The sequence below is a fragment of the Pterocles gutturalis genome, unplaced genomic scaffold (genome assembly GCF_000699245.1).
Source record: "Pterocles gutturalis isolate BGI_N339 unplaced genomic scaffold, ASM69924v1 scaffold3436, whole genome shotgun sequence".
NCBI classification, from domain to species: Eukaryota; Metazoa; Chordata; class Aves; order Pterocliformes; family Pteroclidae; genus Pterocles; species Pterocles gutturalis.
Genome location: NW_010097674.1, coordinates 40629 through 60933, shown reverse-complemented (window position 1 = coordinate 60933; position 20305 = coordinate 40629). Strand labels below are relative to the sequence as shown.

The following is a 20305-nucleotide window of genomic DNA, read 5'->3' as shown; positions in this document are numbered from 1 at the left end:
GAACTAGAGAAGGTTGTGAATGACCTGGGTTAACAAAGTGAATAAACGGGCAGTGTGATGCACACGAAACGCAATGCTGTCAAATAGAAGGTTGGGCACATATTCAGGAGACTAATTGGAAGTATTTGTGGGCTTTGTAAGGTTCTAAATTAACCATAACTATTTAGGTCATTATTTGCTATGATCAGCTTACTGGAAAAGAAATGTGTTGTGGAGGGATAGTATGAAAACAAAAGATGATGTGAGACCATGTGGGAAAAAAAGAAAAAACAGAATAGAAAATAAATTCCATCTGTAAATCAACAATAACAATTCACCCATAATTTTGTTCTTGCCCTGTCTCTTAAAGCATACTGCCAAAAAGTAATTCTGTGGACTAGCAACTGAATGATGAGACAAATGGAGGAGGCTGAAAACAAGGATTTGTTTAGAAAGGAGTTAAGTAATAGGAGACATAGGGGAAGTATTTAAAACAATGAGTAGTATAAAGAACACAAGCTAAGAAGTTTCTATTTATCCTACTAATACAAAAAAACAAGCAAAGTGGTATATTTAAAGTGAATGAAAATGAATTATTTTCATGAAAACTTCGTTAACCTTTGGGACTCATTCTCTTAAGCAATCATGGAGGCTGAAAGTTCAGCAGCATTATGCTATTTTAAAGCAATTCTTGTCATACAAGAGGACTGAAACAGTTATTCCAGATAGCTATTCAATGCTGCTTACTCAGAGATCCTGCTACTCTCGTTAGAAAAGCCCATACAGATACTAACCTGCTGCTTCCTATTTGGGAGTCAGACCTTTTAATGTGCATAGATGTTTTTGTGCTCAGCCTTGCTGTCTCTGAACTGGTTGGCAGTGCAGAACCTACATTGTGCCAGGGCTCCTACTCCAACACACAGAAGGAGGTGCACACACCCAAGGAAGAACTGGTTAAGAATTACGTAACTTTGCTGTAGAAGAATTTTCTTGATGTAACTACATATTCTGAATGTCATTTCTGCAACTGTGACTTCCCATCTGGGATCCTGGACTGATGGCTTCAGCAGCTGGTGCATTATATGGAATGGTCCTTTAAAATCTTGCTGCTGAGGTGAGGCTTGTATGATTTTCAGTAGGATTTATAACCACTCAGGCTGCACCATGGCGTGATCTGTTTCACATGCCAGGAACTTTGATGGGGAGCGGTTGAGATTAATGATGACATAATACAGTAAGAAGAGATATTAATGCTCTTAGGCATGAATTAATGAAATACCATTGAGAATTTATCCTGCATGAATAAAAGGATTTGGAAGTTGTCGTTCTAAAAACCACATTAAGGATTTTACTGAAAAAAAAAACCCCAAATGCGCTGTTGAAATAGACAGGGTCCTAACGAACCTTTCCTCCAGATTTTTGTTGAAGCTGTATGATTGAACTGGATCCTTTAATTGAATTACTACTAATTTACAAAGTGTTTATGTAAACGAGAGGCACAGATCTCTTGCTTCCATGGCTGTGGCAGTGCTAATTTTTATCCCCAGCTTAACACAAAGCTGGAGTCCAATCTGTGGTGTAGTTGTGGAGACCCAGCAAGTCATCAGCGTCCACAAATCTGGGGTCCTTATCACATAGTGCAACCATACAGCAAGACCCTTGCTTACCAAAATGGTAACAAAGCTCTTCATAAATGTGGAGCGTGACTGTCACCATCTCTATTTTAAGGTATGGTTTACTGTGGCCTCCCTGGCATAAGTGTCTTTGCAGGGGTACAGCTGAGGTGGAACTGAAGCATTACTGTGTCCCATCACTTTTAATTCTCCATTGTCCCCTAGAATTAGTGAGTTAAAACGCCAGTGAAGATGTTTGGATATATATAATTGTCTATCTGTATCTTCTTGATTTAAAATATAATTTTATTCAGGGATAAAACTTTACAGTAGCACATGTTGTCATATAATCCGGTCTAGAAGACAAGTTTTGTTAGTTTTGAGGCAAAGTGGGATAACAACAGTACACATGGACTGTTTACTTTTTTTTTTGGTTGTTCCATTAATGTATGAATAGTTCAGAAAAAAAAAAAACAACTTAAAAATTAGGACATAAAATTACACATATTTTATCCATAACTTATGTCAATTTGAAACACCTTTTATTGCCTACATAAGTGAATATATGTAAACTTTATTAGTAATTTAATTTCCAATTTAAAAGAAGCAAAGGTGTATTGTAGAATTCACAGATAAAGGTTAATTTTCTAAACTATAAAGGTATTACCGCTGTTGCATTTCTTCATGTTATGGTTCACTTATGTAGAATTGAGATGTATTTTATATTAAACAATGCATAGCACCATTATACAACAATTCACTAAATGTACATCCCATTTAATCTTTTGTAGGAATTAATATAACTGGACTGAAGTTACAAGGAAGAATTGAACTGAGCCAGTAGTGTTAACACTGATACTAACAGAAGATTACTAGCCGTAAGAAAATTACAGCTCTTCTGAAAGACAGTGCCTAAAATAGCAGCATATCCTTGGCACCATCATAGGAACTGGTTAACTGATGACCCTGAAGAAAAACTTGTTCCCGTTAATTCTGCTGTCATTATTTCACTATTCTTGAACTCTTCCTCTGAATTCTTCTGTCCTTCTGATCCCAAGACAAGATGGCAGGAACGTGAGAGAGAACATAAAGAAATTACAATAAGCTGTCGGCTATATAATTACCTTGTAACCTACTACATTGAGAAGTTACACCAACAGAAATTTGGCAAGGTACTGTCTGCTAGCTGCCAACTAAACACAGGACACTCACTAGCATAACATTAAAAAAAAAAAACAAAACAGGCTCACTAAAAAGCAACATCTACATTACAAAGAAGCTAACAAAAGAACTCCCTTATGATACTTAGGTTCAGCTTGTTCATCTTAGGTCCATCAGCTACATTTTCTTGTTTTATGAATACTTGTTACGTTTGCAACTGAATATATATTTACGATCACAATGCTACAAACCTTTTTTCCAGCATGTAGTTTTGCCACCTTTAGTTAGACACAAAGGAGTACTTGCTCGAACTAGGCTTGAAGATTCTGCTGAAAGCTGGTGATGTTATTAGGTCATGTGTACTGTAATTACTTGAGCACCACAATTTTTAAATCCCTAAGATATTATTTCCTAGGTAGAAGGCAGCAAGTATGCTTTTAAGTTGCCAGGCAGACCAAGGGAATAATTTTTGCTCCAAAGAGTCTGCTGCATACCCTGAATCAGAACAAAATCTTATTTCTTAGAGACTTCAGATTTTTAAAGCATCTCTACTACACAGAAGTAAACAGTTTCTGATTAAATTTTAAATGTTCCAGTGACTCTACTGTAAACATAATAACTTCTAAGTGCTAAGGAACATACTGGCAAGAGTTACCAGCAGGGTCATTGGTGAAGACCCCTTCTTCTTCAAGAACAATTGCTACAGTGTCATAGTCCTGATTACAGTTACATTGAGGTTACCTGAACCCAATGGTTCCATTTCAACCTGGATTTTTTTATTTTTTATTTTTTTTTTTCAGAATTTGAGTTGTCTCAACAGGAGGAATTCTTGCTTGAAATAGTCTTCCGAAATACAAACTTTTTCAAAATGCATCGATTTATTTTCCAAATGGAGTTTATATATTCCAATGCATTAGAAGGTAACAGAACTGATACAGCTTTCAAATGAAATTTTGCTGTTCTCACACATATAGTCACAGTGGCCACACATGGAACTGTGTCCTCTATGATGACAGGGCATTAGTTTTAGAGTTAGTTATTTGGAAGAACACAGTTTTGGAAGTTGTTACAAGTCCTTGGTGTTATCATTGAGAGGCCCTTGTTGAGCAGGACAAAAGAGGCTTGGGAATCAAGACAACAATGACTTCAGACTTACAATTTTGCTGCAGATTTGTAGGTAACATCTTGGGCATCAGCTGCCTTCTGCAGTTCTCTAATCTGATAAAAATAGGGACAGTCATGCTTATTTATCTAACTCAAAACAGTGCCGTGATGGATTAATTATTTGTATAGTACTTGGAGTGCTATCCAAATGCTGCTTATTCATGTTTTCCCCACTGCAACAATGTATCTTCATCACTAACAATTAACCGCTAATTACTGTTGCTGAGAATATGATAGTGGTGTTTACTACCTTATTTTAGATTTCAGTACAGATGCCTACTTAAAAGTTATGTAAATATATGAAATTACAGTACATTTTCCTAATGACCCTGCTATGACTGAGTTTGATGCTATTCAGTTGTGACTAGAGTAATGAATAGTAAAGATGACCTTTTTTCTGTAGAGCTATATAGACAGTTTCTATTGTGTTCTTGACAAATAATGAAATGTAAAGAAGCCATTCTAAGCAGGATACAGCTGGGTCGAAGGACTGCTGATGCCAATTATGCTTCATACATAATAATCCACATTTTACCTATTTGGAAAAAAATTCACATTTATTTACTGTCAAACAGGTGTTAAACTTTACACTGGATATTAGTGATGGGCTCATTATTAACAGGTTTACACAAAGGGATGAAAAAAGCAGAATTTTGTTGAAACAATTTACACTTCATTAGATTTTTATCATAAAATAAATTAATTACTAAATATAGGCAGAAGGAATATGGAAGAGTAATAGTTACATTTTATTTATTTGTTTTAAAGGACAGGCACCTTTTATTCACGAGAAAGCTTGTGAGAAGTGTCCAGTGTCCCCTTTACCCCTTACCACCCAACCCTGATTAAAGAATGAACAGGGAATTGAGTTACAATCTTTTGTTAGCTATACCAAATTTGTGCAAGGCTTGGCATAATTGGCTTCTAAAACAATTTTCTCCACAAATTATGTTTTTTGGCAATAAAAATTCAAAACGTAAGAATAAAAACTAACTTGTCAAAGCAGAACACTGTTTACAGTGAAAAGTAAGTGAAAATGGGTAGAACTTGCATTTTAAACATACTACTGTACTATGAACAGAGTGTAAGAAAAACAGCGTATAACATATGTGCAACCAAGAGCTTCTCACAATATTTTCTTCAAACTCTTTAAAATTATTTTTTTTAATGACAATTATATTTCGGTTGGACACGAATGTATTTATTTTACCCTAGCAATAGAACAAAATATAATTTCTTTAGCCATTTTTTCATCAGAACGGTTCATTGTACAGTTGAGGAAACATATGAAATAAGGCCTGTGGCTTGATTGCTAGTGGTTAGACATGTATTCAATCTTTGCCCTAATGGAAAAGATTTGCAGTGAACTGCAAACTGATGCAGAATATCTCTCCTGCTTTTGCAAGTCTTGTCAGGAATAGCAAGGTACAGTAAATTTGTCCCACAGGATTTTAGAGCCTACGCCTTGTATATAATACAATGTAGGCCTAGAAAAAAAATGGTGCAGCCATATTTACAAATTTAGTTCACAAACTGCTGCAGTAAAATGGCTGGAAAGTGTTTGTTTCTCTTTTTTTCACAATTTTGTTAAATTCAGCAGCAGAAGATATCTTAAAATACCTTGTTGGTATTTCTTTTCTTTGTAACAAATAATTCATTTTAGTATACTCTGTGTATATACAAAGTTTTTGTTTTATAAAAATTCACAGAACTGCGAGGTCCAGTCATCCCCGTTACTGGAGAACCACAGGGTCAACAGAATTGTCTCTTCAAGCAGATATGAGGGAGCCTGCATGGGGCCAATTAAGTCTTTTTAATACTTGTACGTGGCCTTTAATATTTCTTTGCTACACTATTAAAGGCTTGTCACTAGTTGCATTTGTCCTTCTCTAACATCTCCTTCTGGAATACATCCTTCCTTGTTAATGGGAATAATATAGCCGTCGCTATTACCCCTGCTGATTTGATAGTACATCTGAAGCTGATGGCCAGCTCCTAGGTTTGGCATGCTCTTGTAGTAAATGTCCTCATTTTCACTCCTCCTGGAAGGAGAGAGATCTTCTTCAACTTCGGGGCTGCTCTCTGGATACGGAGAGTCTCTGAGATTCGGCATGCTCGTGTAAAGAGAGTCTCTGTTGGGGGACTGGAGGTGGTCGTCAGCCTCGGCTGTCAGCTGTGAGACGTAGCTGTCAGTTCCCTCGGTCTTCACTTTCTTCTGGGGCTGGTACAGAAGGGAGTGAGTCCGCTGAGGAATGAGCGGGGCCTCAAGCTCTTTGTGGTGGAGCTCCAGCCCAGGGGTGTCACTGTGCATCAAAGATGAGGAATCTGCCACGATGGCATCATCTTCACTACTGCTCCCGCCGATCACAGCTTTGGCTGGTAGCGTGCGCTCCAGGTTGTGGTTTTTGCTGCTGCCCCGCAGGTTGTTGTGCACTAATTCTGAAATGATCATTTTCTCAAAAGCAGTATCATTCAGGCTTAGTCCACAGTCTACAACTTGCACACTGTCGTTATAGTCTCCGTTGCGCAATGAGTAGCTGTTGTTGAAATTACCATTTAGCGGTAGAGTATCCATGGCACTTGTATCCCTGGCATTGTTCAGTGAATGTCCTGAAATGGAAAAGGACAGCTCTGGTTATTGCCTGATGTGCTTTTTATCCCTTAATTATTTTTTTAAACAAAATTCTTTAATGTAGTTCAGGACAAAGTTGTACTTGGAGGCAAGACTTGAGAAAAGTTAGGTTATTGAACATTCCCAAATGTAAACAGTTGCACACTTTATAGGAAAGATGCATTCTAAAAATAGTAACGTGTATTTCCTGTGGGGAATAGTGGCACTAATTTCTTAATTTAGTGTCAATTCTGTGACTCTTCCACAAGGAACTGTTCACTCCATGCCCTTGCATATGTAATGCAAAGCAATTCATTTGGAAACATCTATGTTTTGAAGTACACCACCATGATTTAGAAAAAGAAAATTAACAGAATTTGTCCTAAACGACACTAAATTAAAAAGGGATTAGATCACAGACATAACTGAAGGTAAATGTACAACATAAACCCACATAACTGGCAAGCAACTACTTTAACAACATTTCTAACATTTTTTTCCTTTTTTTTTTTGAGATGAAGTAAAGAAAAGAATGAGAAAAATGGATAAATACAAAGAATTTATGTTAAACAAGAACAGCCATCTTTCACACTACAGGGACCAGGGCCCACAAGCACCATCCAACAACACGACAGACAGCAGGTGGAATGACTCACTTTGGACAACTCACATCATGTCTGTCTGCTCAGGCTATCTGGCCTAAGAGTAGCTGATATATAAAAGAAAGTAAAATGATTTATTGTAACATGATGAAGAATTACTGAGCTTCTCAGCAACTTAGTCAGAGCAAGGGTTCAGCAAATTAGATTACTAAGCAATAACAGCTTTTCTTTTCCCACTTAATGTAATTTTTTTGCACTAATATTCTGTCTGCCAACAACGGCCCCAGGCTTCTAAAGGTCAAAGTTTGCCTGCAGTCTGCATCAGTCACAGTGACAGCACTGAATGAACCAGAATAGTTAATTAAGAGTTAGGCCCACAGTTATCATGGGCATGGAAGTCAAATGCAGAAATGTTAGGAATTTCTGTAAGTATGGGTCACAGAAATTAAACCAAAGAATAAATATTAGTTGTGGAATGGGAAGAGGAAATCAGCCATGGCTGATACCTCATAGCTGCTGGCGGAATGACAGATTGGGTAAGTCTGCTGAAAACATGAAAAGAAGTTTAAGGGGGGGGGGGGAAAAAGAAAACTTAAGGTTTTTTGTTTTTTGTTTTGGCTTTTTTTTTTTTTTTTTTTTGGTAACACAATAAAGAAAAGGTTTTCCTATAGACACAAAGACATGTGAACTATGACAGCACAGTGCTTCCCAAGCAAAGGAAAAAGAAAAAGAAAAAAAACTTTGAACGAAATTAAACATTCTGAATGATGGAACGTCAGATGGTTAGAGCATTCCTAGTAAATCACTTTATCTACAGATATGTCTGGAAGTAAAAAGAATGGAGTGACTTTACTGAAATGAGACTGACCACTGTGAGGCTGTTGCATTATATGCAAGGCTTGGAGGAGTATAAGAAAAAAGCTGTTTTGGAAAAGATTATACATTTTCCCGTTTTGTTTTGGTTTTTTTTTTTTTGTGTTTTGTTTTTTCTTTTCACAATTAAAGCTGCAGCTTATCCTAGAAAATTCAATCTTCTCTGGAAATATTGTTTTCAATAAAAAGTAATTGCATTGCATTTTCTCATGAAAAGATTTTTCTCTTCAACTTTAAAAAATAATAATTTCCAAATAAATTCTGAGTAATTTGCAAATCATTTTGTATTTGTGTTATTGTTAACTCTGCTCCATGTGTACTGATTTAAACAGTAATGAGGGTTGTTTGAAAGGTCTCTTTTAAACTTTGATTAAACAACTTTGTAGTTTTGCAATTTCATATATGTTCCAAGATTTTTCCTGCAATGGATTTAGCTGCGCAGAACATATGGCATTTATAAAAGTAGACAACACATGGACCACATGCTGGCATTCATTTCCCTCATGAAAGTGATTTAATTCTATAATTTTAATTCTCTTTTCTTCTGCTAAACAGATACCAAAACATATCTGATAATCCAAAATGAGTTTTCTATGATATACTGCAGAGTTAAGCATGCTAGAATATATTCAGATTGGTTTGATAAGGCAAATTTTGTTGCCCATGATCAGGTGATTCATTTGAAATCTTTCCATAGCCTGTAGCAAGTGGGAATGCAAAAATATAAGTAAATTGTTAAGCATTTCTGCTTGACACTGCTTTTGTTTTAAACAGCAAATTATTTCAGCATTGCATAACTTCTGTTACCAATAGGGTTTGCTACAGACCTCATGTTGTTTCCCAAAAAGTAGTATGCAAATACTTTTTGAATGTGGAAACATTTCATTTACAAATTGTGAACCACTTGCCCGCTGAGTCTACTTCATGACCGCTAGTTATGTTTTAATTGTGCCCATTAAAAATCATGCTGAAAAAATTTACATTTGATAGGCAAAGTTAAGTTTTACTCCCATACTTGTCTCTCTGTAGGTTGCTAGAGGAAAGCATAAGGAAAGTAAGAAAACAAGAGAATGAAAATAGAAACTACAGTTCAGTTAAAAAGGAAACTTGAAATAAAAACTGGAAACAAGGATTTATGAGCTCTTTATCAAAGATTTATCGTTCCAGTTACACTAAAGTGATCTTATGACTCATAAAACAGTTAACTGCTAGATATTTACCGATGAATTGCACCATAGTTAAGAAAAGCAACTAGCTAATGTAACAACAAAATGTTAGGTAAGTGATGACACCCTTTATTGCTACAGAACTAAACTGTTCTAAACTGTTAATCTCAAGATTTTCCTATAGGAAAATGATCTACCATAAAGCTGCACTATACTATAGTTTAGATCGGTTTGACGCTGGATACAGTTTTCTACACTGGGGTATCCAAAGGTGTCAAGATGCCTTGCGTGGCTTTAGTATCTAATCCATTCCATAAGCTGGTTTTTCTCAGCAAGCTTTAGAGTCAACCTTATATTTGTATAGACATGATACCTCTAAGTGATATATATCTTGAAGATGGGCTCTCGGACCATGTGGTGTCAGTCCTGTAATAGTATATTAAGATTTATGCCACCTGTGTTAAAAACATGGATAATTATTGGTAAATACTGTTACGGCAAAGGCATTACTATAATATAGTGCAGTTTTACAAGCTGACATTGGCAATACTGTATTTCTCGAACTGACAGAAATTCAGAATGTATGGCTGGGGTATTGCAACTTGAGTTTCTATCTAGGGAAAAGAAGGGAGTTGGAGCGAGCCAAGAAAAGTGGTTTTATTCAGGAAGTATAAGCACACCTGGTGAGTTAAACACAGGAGCTGAAGGGGCATTACATACAACTGTTTCAGCGAGCAATGTGTTATAGGGGTTGTTAGTGCCGTGTGGTCGAAGAAGAGGGTTTGTTAGTAGGTAATTGCCAGTCATTCCTAAAGCAAAAGAAACAGAAAAAAATGTCAGTTCTTTAATTTTAGGCTGACAGTTTCAATAAAGAATATTTTTTATTCATCATGAATCATATAGGACTTGTCAAATGTAATTCAGCTGAAAATTTCTGAATGCATTTGAGCTACGTATTTGAAATGGGAGTAGGAAAATACGGTTAGATACCAGTAATTCACAGGTGCTGTCCAAATCCCCAAAGTAAACATCTGGTGAGAGTGACATTTACTAATGTATACAAAATCACTGTTACACAAGAATAGCAATTAAATGTGTAGAGATCAAGGTACTACATAAAGCTATTATAACTTTTAAAAATGATCGTACAGAACGCTTCTGTCCAGAATTGAGAGAACTGCATTTCTCAAATTGAAAGGTATTGAAAAATCTCTTATGACAGGATCAGAGCTGTTATTCACTTTATTAAAAACACATGGATAGTGGAAGGGAATTGCTGTTTTCAAACAGACAGTGGATGACAAACTGCAAGAAGCATATCTTAGTATATGCAAAAGTATGCATGCTGAGGGGAAAGCAAAATATTTGCTCTAAGAAATCAGAGCATTCACATTTTCTCCCGGGACATTCATGCTGCAAATTCATCTGCCAGGTTTTAAAAAAAGAATTCCTCAAATGACAAATTTTCTTTAAGCAATCAGTTTACAAACAATGTAAGATGAAGCAAAATATTACATGAATAGATTTTTTTTAAAACCCATTTTACATGCTAATGCAACACCATTTAAACAACTCTCGGAATAATTAGAAAAATAATCAGCATATTTTAAGAAATTATTAAAAAGTCAATTAATCTCTGATTTCTAGCTACTAGAAGAAAAATGGGTTGCAATAATGACAAAAAACCCCTGCACAAAATGCTGTGATTTAAAACTTACTTTAAACATTTCATTAAGGTAAAATTCCACTTTCTTTTCTATTGCATTGCACAGCAGTATATCAGGATCAGTGTATTACAGATCCAAGGACAACTAAAGCGTCAGCTGTATTTTTATAGTATGGATATTTTTATTTGGCAAGGAAAGGATAGTATATATTCAAAATATTAATGCTTTATACTACCACAGATACTTGGTAGAAGAAATGAGCAGAAAATTCTAAGATTCAGAGAATTATTGCCTGATTATGCTAATCTTATTTGAAACCCTGTATCAGCGAACAACTAAAAAGGTTTTATCATAGTTTTTTCAGTTGTAATGTACTTATTACTAGAAATACTAACTAATAACTGAAATATATTTTGCTTGGGTTTTTTCTGTGTATCATGTTTAATCTTGGTTAGAATTATTACCTGTAATTTATAGCCAAGAGAATTTTTTTCAATCCAAAAATTTTTGCCACCTTTAAAAGTTTGATTTTTATTTTAAAGGAAAAATGACACTCGCCATTGATTACTAAACTTCCCTTACATGTATATATCACTGACATAGTGACAATATTACAACTGAATAAAGATTATATCATTTTCTCTAATCATGGCAGAACATCTCCAGTGATGTGAGACCAGAGCTTCGAAACAGGGAGAAGCTTCCAAGACCTCTGTTCAACACTGAATTAATGGAGGATGTAGCATGGTTAGAGCAAACCTCAGGAGTCAGAGACATCAAATTAGGGTGAAATCCCAGACTTTTATTTATAGCATATTTACGGGATTTTAATACGACACTGGAAGGGAATATACTTCTTTCTTGGGCATGAAAAATATAAATTTTCTACTGAGGAGAAGTTAGTTAATTTTTATTTTGCCAGAAGAACATAGAAGATTCAGATGGGGGGAGCAGTGAGACACACAGGTCTTATCCACTTTCTATATGCCAAATAGAAAAAAATAGAATTATGCTTTCTGAAATATTTTATTTTTGCAAAATACCACAGTTTTTACTTCCAAAACAAATGTGAGTTAAATACATGTCCCTACTAACAAATCTTGAAAAAAAACAAGGGAGGAAAATTTGCTAATTGTGGTTGAAGAGGGCTTTACAGCAACCCTGACAGTGGTTAATTTTCTATTTGAAACTTTCTGAGTCAAGCAGGAACTGGTCACAATATCAGGGCTACATGTTCTTCTCTGGGGGACATGGGTGGAAGAACAGGCTTTGAACTTGGCTTGCACAGAGCAGTCTTCCTTCCATTGCTAGCTCAAACTGCCTTAAAAAAATAAAGGGGAAGGGTAGAAAGGAAAGGACATCCTGTCTCGGTTAATACCCTTGGTCTTCTAACTGGACATGAGAATGAGCTTACATATCTCAAAGTCTATTTAAACTGAGAAATTTGGAGTTTTGGCTGCTCTGTGCCTGAAAATCTGGATTCTATCCCATGTGACAGACACGATGCTCTTTGAAATAGAAAAGATAAATGCTTTACAGACATCTTTTGCATGGAAATGATATCAATTAGATTTCACTGGGAAAATTTCTGCACCTAAAATCATAGTCAAATATGCATTAAAATGTTACTGAACTCATATTTCTGTTTCAGATTTAACCTATAAAGGTTAGGAAAGATTTAAAATTATGATCTTGCTTTTAAGTTAAATTATTGATGAAACTTATTTAAATACATTCCCACAAATGGAGGAATTCAACTTCTATAGCAGGGGGCCAGCTGAGGGAACACGGTTTTAAAATGTGCTGGTGGATGACTTTAAAACTCTGCTTTTAGAGAACATTTGTTCCAGAATTTTTTTCAGAACATTCTTTTCAATTCTTCTGTTAAATTATATAAAATCTGTATAAAATTTAAGGCTTCTAAAACTGAAATGTTCCCAGTGACTGACCTTGATTAAGTGTTGAAGTACTGTTGATGTCACCTGAGATAAAAGACGATTCAGATTGTTTTCTCACAGTGTCGTTCCACATCCTCCTTATACGACTCTGTTAACATAAAGCAGTGAGACAGAAGCATAGTAAGTTACAAAAAGATTTTCTCCTACTTATGTACTATTATGTAGAATATTTGTGTTTATTTTGGCCTAAAGTAAGCCATTCTTCCAGCATGGAGTAAAACTCCTTTTTTTGTTATTAAAACTCTAATTTATTAAATTTAATTTAGATGAAACATGGTGGTATAAGCCTTCCTATAATCCAGCCCATAATTACAAGAAAAATAAGCTGTTTGCATTAGACCAAAGTAAAAGGAAATATTTAAAAAGAATCAATTTTACTGTGCATAAATATGTATTTGCCATCAGAATTATAATACTGAGAAGACAATTAGTGCTTCTGATTGGAACGCATCTCAGTAGGCTTTTTATAAATAAGATTAGTTAAAAGATGCTGTCAAAACCTTTGTTACCTGAGTGCCAGAGGAATAGCGAGCACTAGTTCTTGTTGTTGATGCCTTCACTGAACTGTGGGGACTCTCAGTTGGCAGTCCACCACAGCAGTAGGAATGTCGGAAGCATTTGCCATATTCCTTACGTACCTATGAGGGAAAAAAAAAATACTTAGCACAAAAAATAGCATCAGATGTCTCTGATGGCAAAAAGACATGAACCTTGCATTGAAACTACTCATACACTTTTCAAGCAAATAGATAATTCTTGTCTACTGAAATGCTGGCCACTGGCAAAATCAGATATTTTTTCCTACTTAGGAGCAGCATTATTAGCTATCCAGGATTTTTGAGCAATTTTGTACAAATTATTTCCAAGGTAAAGATGCACTTCACTTAGATGTACCTAAATAATCATTACCAAGTTACTTATGGCATAATTTTTATTTTGTCTTCATATTGTAGACTAATATAGTTAAGTTTACCTGAATTGAATGCTGGCTGAAAATAGTCCTTTTTATATGAGCTTTTGGTCCAGAAACCATAGAAAGCCTATCTTCCCATCTTAGCACGCAAGAAGGGCTGAGGTAACTAGAATTTGCACCATTTGGTACTGATCATTAAATTGTCCCTTCTGAGAAAGTGTGCAAAACCTGCAATGACTATAAAGGCATTCTGAGATAAAGTTACTCTGTAACTCAAACAGCTGCTAGTTGATATGGTTACACCTGTTTTGGGATTGTACAAAGCTCACAAATGCCCTTGCCCCACTCCAGGCAGAGTGCCAGCTATGCTTGTGGAGGCAACCATCAGTGTTACATAATCAAATTTTGAACTGTAAAGGATGGGAAATGAAGCACCTTTCATTTTCAGGACCAAAAAATAAACCCTTCATTACTGTCTTTGCTGAACTCAGAAATCTGAATACACCTATGCATGAGATTTTTGTCTGACAGAGCAGCAGAACTAATTAATGATTTGTCATGAAAATAATCAGGATTAAATGGGGTGTTGGTTGATGAGAAGCTGAACATGACCTGGCAATGTCCACCTGCAGCTCAGAAAGCTGTGTCCTGGGCTGCATCAAAAGAAGCATAAGCCCCAGGTGGAGGGAGGGGATTCTCCCCCTCTACTCTGCTCTCGTGAGACCCCACCTGCAGCACTACATCCAGCTCTGGAGTCCTCAGCACAGAAAGGACATGAAGCTGCTGGAGCGAGTCCAGAGGAGGGCCGAGAAGATGATCAGAGGCCTGGAGCACCTCCCCTATGAGGACAGACTGAGAGAGTTGGGGTTGTTCAGCCTGGAGAAGAGAAGGCTCCAGGGAGACCTTCCAGTACTTAAAGGGGGCTACAGGAGAGATGGGAAGGGACCCTTGATCAGGGAGTGTAGTAATAGGATGAAAGGTAACAGTTTTAAGCTGAAATAGGGTAGAATTAGATTAGACATTAGGTGGAAATTTTTCACTGTGAGGGTGGTGAGGCACTGGAACAGGTTTCCCAGGGAAGCTGTGGATGCCCCATCCCTGGAGGGGTTCAAGGCCAGGCTGGATGAGGCTTTGAGCAACCTGGGCTAGTGGAGGGTGTCCCTGCCCATGGCAGGGGGGTTGAACTAGATGATCTTTAAGGTCCCTTCCAACCCAAACCATTCTATGATTCTATGATTTTACAGAGCAGTTAATTCTCTCATATTTGGTGACTGCTACACTGACTACTACTTTCAGATGAGTGCATGCACATCTCAGCAACATGACAGCATCAGTGAAAGGACACAGTAGATAAAATTTGTAAAGATGTTTAAGTTTACACTCGTAAATCTTCCACCAGATACTTGGGAATCTAAATGTCTCTTCTACATCAATGAGACTCCTAAGTTTCTGGAAATTCTGCTTGACCTGGGAATATACAGGACATTTATGGGTGTGTAGAAAGGGGAGAAGGGAAAATGCAAAAAGTTAATAATGTGGATTTACATATGCCATGTGCTGTTTTCAATATTACAAGAATTTTACTCATGGAATACATACAGGGATGTTTTTATAAACCACAAGGTTGAAAACAAATTTAATAGTTAGTATCTTAACTTCAAGCTAGGGATAATAACTCATCTTTTTACAGAAGTATATGGTACATATTTTAAGTGAACTCCTATCTATATCAGCACAAATGACACATAAAAAATGAAAGCAGAAATGCACGGACATAGAATTATAATCTTTAACTCTGTAGTCTGAAAAACATAACTCTATATATATCATCACTAGATGGTATAACACCTAAGAAAATACATTCCTGAACACTAATGGATTTTAAATGCTCCAAACCATGGTAGAGACAATAGCAATCAAAACTGTATTTCTACCCAAATACCACCCTCCAGGGCTGGTTTTGCCTAATGCCTATATTGCAGTGAATGTACATTATCTGTCAGTACTGTGCATTCCACTGTCATTATTTCTAAATTATAGCTTGTTGGAAACTGATGGAAGCAACAGCACTATCATCCTGTCAGAACTGGAAACATAATAGTTTTCACTTTCACAATTCTATTTCTCTGTTCAATTTAGTGACCAACTAGTAATAACAGAATAAAAAGACTGCATTAGCTATGCAGACACAGGATAGGATATCCAGTCAAAGGCATCGGAAGTTAAAAATCTTAAATGGCAGCTTTAACATTCTTTCAGGTATAAATCTTATTGCTCTAGGTTATGCTTTTTCACACTTGACTGGTATTTTAATATTGCTTTTTGCTGACTCTACTTAATATAAAAACAATGCACAGCTGTAAAAAGAAATAAAAAAGGAATCTGTTTTTGATTTTCAAGTCCAATACAAGTGGTAGAAAGGACAACATTATATGACACCCTAATCTACAAATTATTTGCATTTTGAGAATGTTTGCATTTTCTTCCCTCTTTTCTTTTCTTAGGCTCAATCTCCTTAAGTGTGCTTTTGTGTGTACATCTGGACAAAATTCTTTCTGTCTACCAGATCTTTTCCTAAAACATGGCTGCATGCCATTGCCTACACCAAATTTAAGAGCCCCTGATATTGTTAGAGCTGGTACAGTTGAAAACATGCAAGAATTTTATTTTTGTACTTACACAGCAACACTTTATCCAGTGTTAACCATTTTATAAATATCTGCTAATTATGTCTCTGGTGAGCTAATTATAATGGGAGTTAATAATTGCTAGGTGTCTAATCTAAAACCGGTAAAAATATTTAGAATCTAAATATTGCAAATTGAGTATTTCCAAATGCAGGATGTATTGTATTCTATGTTAATTTTTTTTGGGTGGCATTTTTTGACATTTACCCTTCCTCTCAAATCTCATTACTTTCATTTGCCATGCCTTCTAACACAGGCTATGAGCTTTTTTCTTTTGTCCTTCACTAAAGCACCTCTAAGGCATCCTTGGAAGCAGTCTCCACCCTCAGTCTGGGGAAGAGGAGGGGTGCAGGAAACGCAGAGAGAATCCCACACGGCTGCGCCCTTTACTTCCTTCTCTCCTGTTCGCTCCTCTCTCCCGTGCAAGCGTTCCCTCTCCACAGCATATCTGCTCCTTCTAGACCCCTCTGCTCCCATCAGGCAAAGGAGAGCAGGACCAATTTAGCGCATTCCACTTGTGAGGGAAGGCTCTTGCCAGGGAATCCGAGTTTCTCCAGTTAAGAGCACAAAGCTGTTGGATTGCTGGGGGAGGCAAACACTTGGAAAAAAGTTGTCACGTTGGCATCTTTGGAAAACTCTCCCCATCAGCAGTTGTCTAGCATTCTAGTAGATGACTACTCCTTTCTAAGGTGTGTCAAAGTTCATAATAAAATTAATTTCTAGATCTCACTCAGTTTTGTAATGAATGAGCACTCAGAGTACAATCCTAGCCTATCATCCATAGCTTTATGTGGCAGCTTAATGGGATCTCAGGAGAGGTCCTCTGCCTTGATCTGAGAGAGAGTTTCCAGGCTGAGATGGGTTGATATTGTAAATGATCCTTTGTTTGCAGTGCTGCAGCAGAGTCAGGATTTGTTTCATGTGCACATAAAGAACTTTTGGCTGTAAGTCCAGACTAACAAGTACCACATTACTAATTTTAAACAGCACATTTTCTATAGTAATTTTCTTCCCAAAGCCTCAAAACTTTCCAAGCCCAGGTTGGAAACACTGCATTCATTTTAAACCTGCCCAGGCCACAGAGCAGTTACATGACTCCCACAAACACACACAGCAAAAATTTCTTTTGAATCCTAGTCCCCCTCAAGCTACTTCAATATACTCTAGTTCTTGGCATTGCTATTTTTTTCTATATTTTTTAAGAAATACATGTAGTATTTTTAAGGAGTTAGGGAACACTAATCTGTGTTTTCAGCAACTTACTTTCTTTTGAAGGGCACAATGAAAGATGAAAATAAACATTCCTTGGAAAGCATTAAATACTGTGAAGAGATACGTCATCACAACAGTCCCCTCATTGATAAACAGCAGGCCAAAGGACCATGTTAGGCCAAGGAGACACAGGAGAGCAAATGCACCCAGGACCCAGGATCTGTAAAAGAAAATTAATTTTAGTAACATTACTTATGAGAATGCATGTTGCCAAATCCAATATTAACATTTCAGTTCCTGCAGTTGACTTTTACTAAGTTCATATTCAAATGTAAAAATTCCTTGGGTTTAACCTTTCATCTATTAAAGAAAGAACAATCCCATTTGGTACTCTTAAGTCTCCAGTGAAAACAGCGAGAGTAGATATGACCTTTTTCTTTCTCAAGAACTGCATAGGATGTCAAAACTACTTTGAAATGCAGAAGTATAGCGCAAGCCCCAGCTATTCCACTGCTTTATCTGCTTTTAAAAAAGAGATTGATAAATCTGGCTTAGCCACTAATCACACCATAGATTTTAGACAGTGGTGCTGCCATATGACACCAAATAATGTAACACAAATGCACAAAGGTTAAACAGCAGAGCCCAAATCTTTAATGCTCCGATAAACTCAGCTAAACTGAAGCTAGATGATCTAACTTCCGCATGAAGAAACCCTGCTGAAATGTGACAAAAATATGGATATTGCTCTACAGAATAGTCTAAAAAAGATTCCATCATGAATAGGTTAAGGAAAAGGTATTGTAGAGAACGGCACAGAATGAAAGGGAAAGGGAATTTAGTCAGTGAGTTCCACATCTAACTAATGATCTTACTTGATAAATGGCTTATTATCTTCATAGCTAGAAAGCATTATAAGCAGAAAAGAGAAACAAAATTATTAGACAGAATTGAAACAGAAATTAATAAGAGCATTCTTAATTGTCTATAAAAATTAGTCAAAATTAGGAAATTCAAAATGCAGAGGCAAGCAATTTAAAATTATAAAGGCATATAATAGTTAAAAATTCTTTAGCAAATTAGGTATCTCAAAACTACTTAATTAAAATTAAGGGAAATCCACAATATTGACCGAGTTTGTAAAGTTAAAAATCATGCTAGAAATTTGTTAATGTAGGGTTCTATCTTACCCAGGTAAGTCCGTATTATAGTAGCCATCACAAACACGGTAATTACTGGTGTGGATGAGAAGACAGAAAGAGGAAAAGGAAGAAAAGAGAGAGATGCTAAAGATTAGCTCTCTCTCTCACCATGCAACATGCAATGAAGCTGATACTGACCTATCTAGAACATCTTGTTCACTTGTTAGCCTTACTGAATATCTCCCTTCGCCATTTTCAATATTCAAAGCAAATCTGTAAGACCCTTTCACATCCAACCCTCAGTGTTAGAAAGCTGTACCATCCTTTCACTGTTGATAACAAAAACCTTCAGTACAACGTAAAGCCACACAGAATACAGTAAATGACTATAGAAGCAAGAGCTGCCAAAGCCTTGTTAATTACGTAACACTTATATTACTCTGCAAAAGGGATACTGCAGTACAGCACCACGATAAAGTAAACATTTGTTAAATTAGCATGAAAACAGCAGATAATCTTCAAGTTAACAATAATAATAGAGTCAATTCTCTTGGGAGAACAGGATTACGAGTAGAAACTGCTCAGAATCCCTAAATCAAAAAGTCATTTAACAAAACAAACTTAATATAATCATATCAGCCATGCAAACAGGAACGTCATTTTTGAACTGCATTTTAAATGCAAATGAAATTACTACAGTGCTGTGGCATTTCCGTGAAACAGTTTCTTGGCACTAGTTCCAGGCTGAAATTATCTAATTTGACCGGCGTTTGTGACATTACAGCAACAATGTGACGAAAGCAGGATTGGCTCTGTTTGCTTCTAATTGACATCTGCAGTTGCTGGGAGACAATGGCATGTGCTCCTAATGGAGAGTAGCTTTCAATCAGTTCAGCAATCAGAAAATAATCATAGTTCTCATACTTGAACACAAAGCACTTACTTAATGTTTTCCAACCTGCTAGAGTCTGGTTTCAAAGTGTTTGAGTGCTTCACCATTTTGCACAATGTGATCACCAGGAAGATAAGATTCAGCTGTCAAAACAGATAAGAATGAAATTAAACTACTTCAAGTAATAGGTTGAATAATGATGATGTTACAGACTAAACAAAAACCCCGTAGTTTGTTTTCAAATATGTAGTGGAACTGGGTAACTACATCAGTCAGTCTCTAAAAGGTGATTGAGAATACGGATGAGGGGGAGAAAAAAAAAAGTCCTTGTTTCACTTAGTTTTCCAACTTCACATCATTGTGAACCACCATATTTAGCTCTGGTCTAACACTTGTCAGTCTAGGTCTGTCTTACAGCAGGTTCTGCTCAGCCCCTCTTCGACTCTGCCTGTCACCTCTTGTCCTGTTCCCTATCTCAGTGACTTCTGCTGAGGACTATGGTTGCTCCTTTACTGTACTATACTAGTTGTCTTTTCATCACCCCATCCTGCTTCTGGAATGTTTGTTGCCTTTGCTAGTTTCTCCCTTCCTTTTTTTTTTACTTCCTATTGTTCTCACAAATCAAACTTAACAGTGCCACAGACATATGCTGGTGGTGCACCCTC

General features: G+C 36.5%; 1 protein-coding gene across 1 annotated transcript in view; it reads right to left on the bottom strand.

Annotated features, from left to right (window-relative positions):
• Window positions 1-4455: 4455 nt before the first annotated feature.
• The window catches only part of LPHN2 (latrophilin 2), a gene marked incomplete at its 5' end in the record, with an annotated part of 50930 nt that continues 35080 nt past the window's right edge, over window positions 4456-20305 (bottom strand). Inside the window, 6 exons of the mRNA XM_010081565.1 lie at window positions 4456-6527; window positions 9850-9978; window positions 12786-12882; window positions 13304-13432; window positions 17658-17826; window positions 19692-19783. Of these exons, the coding sequence (XP_010079867.1) occupies window positions 5773-6527; window positions 9850-9978; window positions 12786-12882; window positions 13304-13432; window positions 17658-17826; window positions 19692-19783 (1371 nt within the window). The remainder of the gene's footprint in view (window positions 6528-9849; window positions 9979-12785; window positions 12883-13303; window positions 13433-17657; window positions 17827-19691; window positions 19784-20305) is intronic.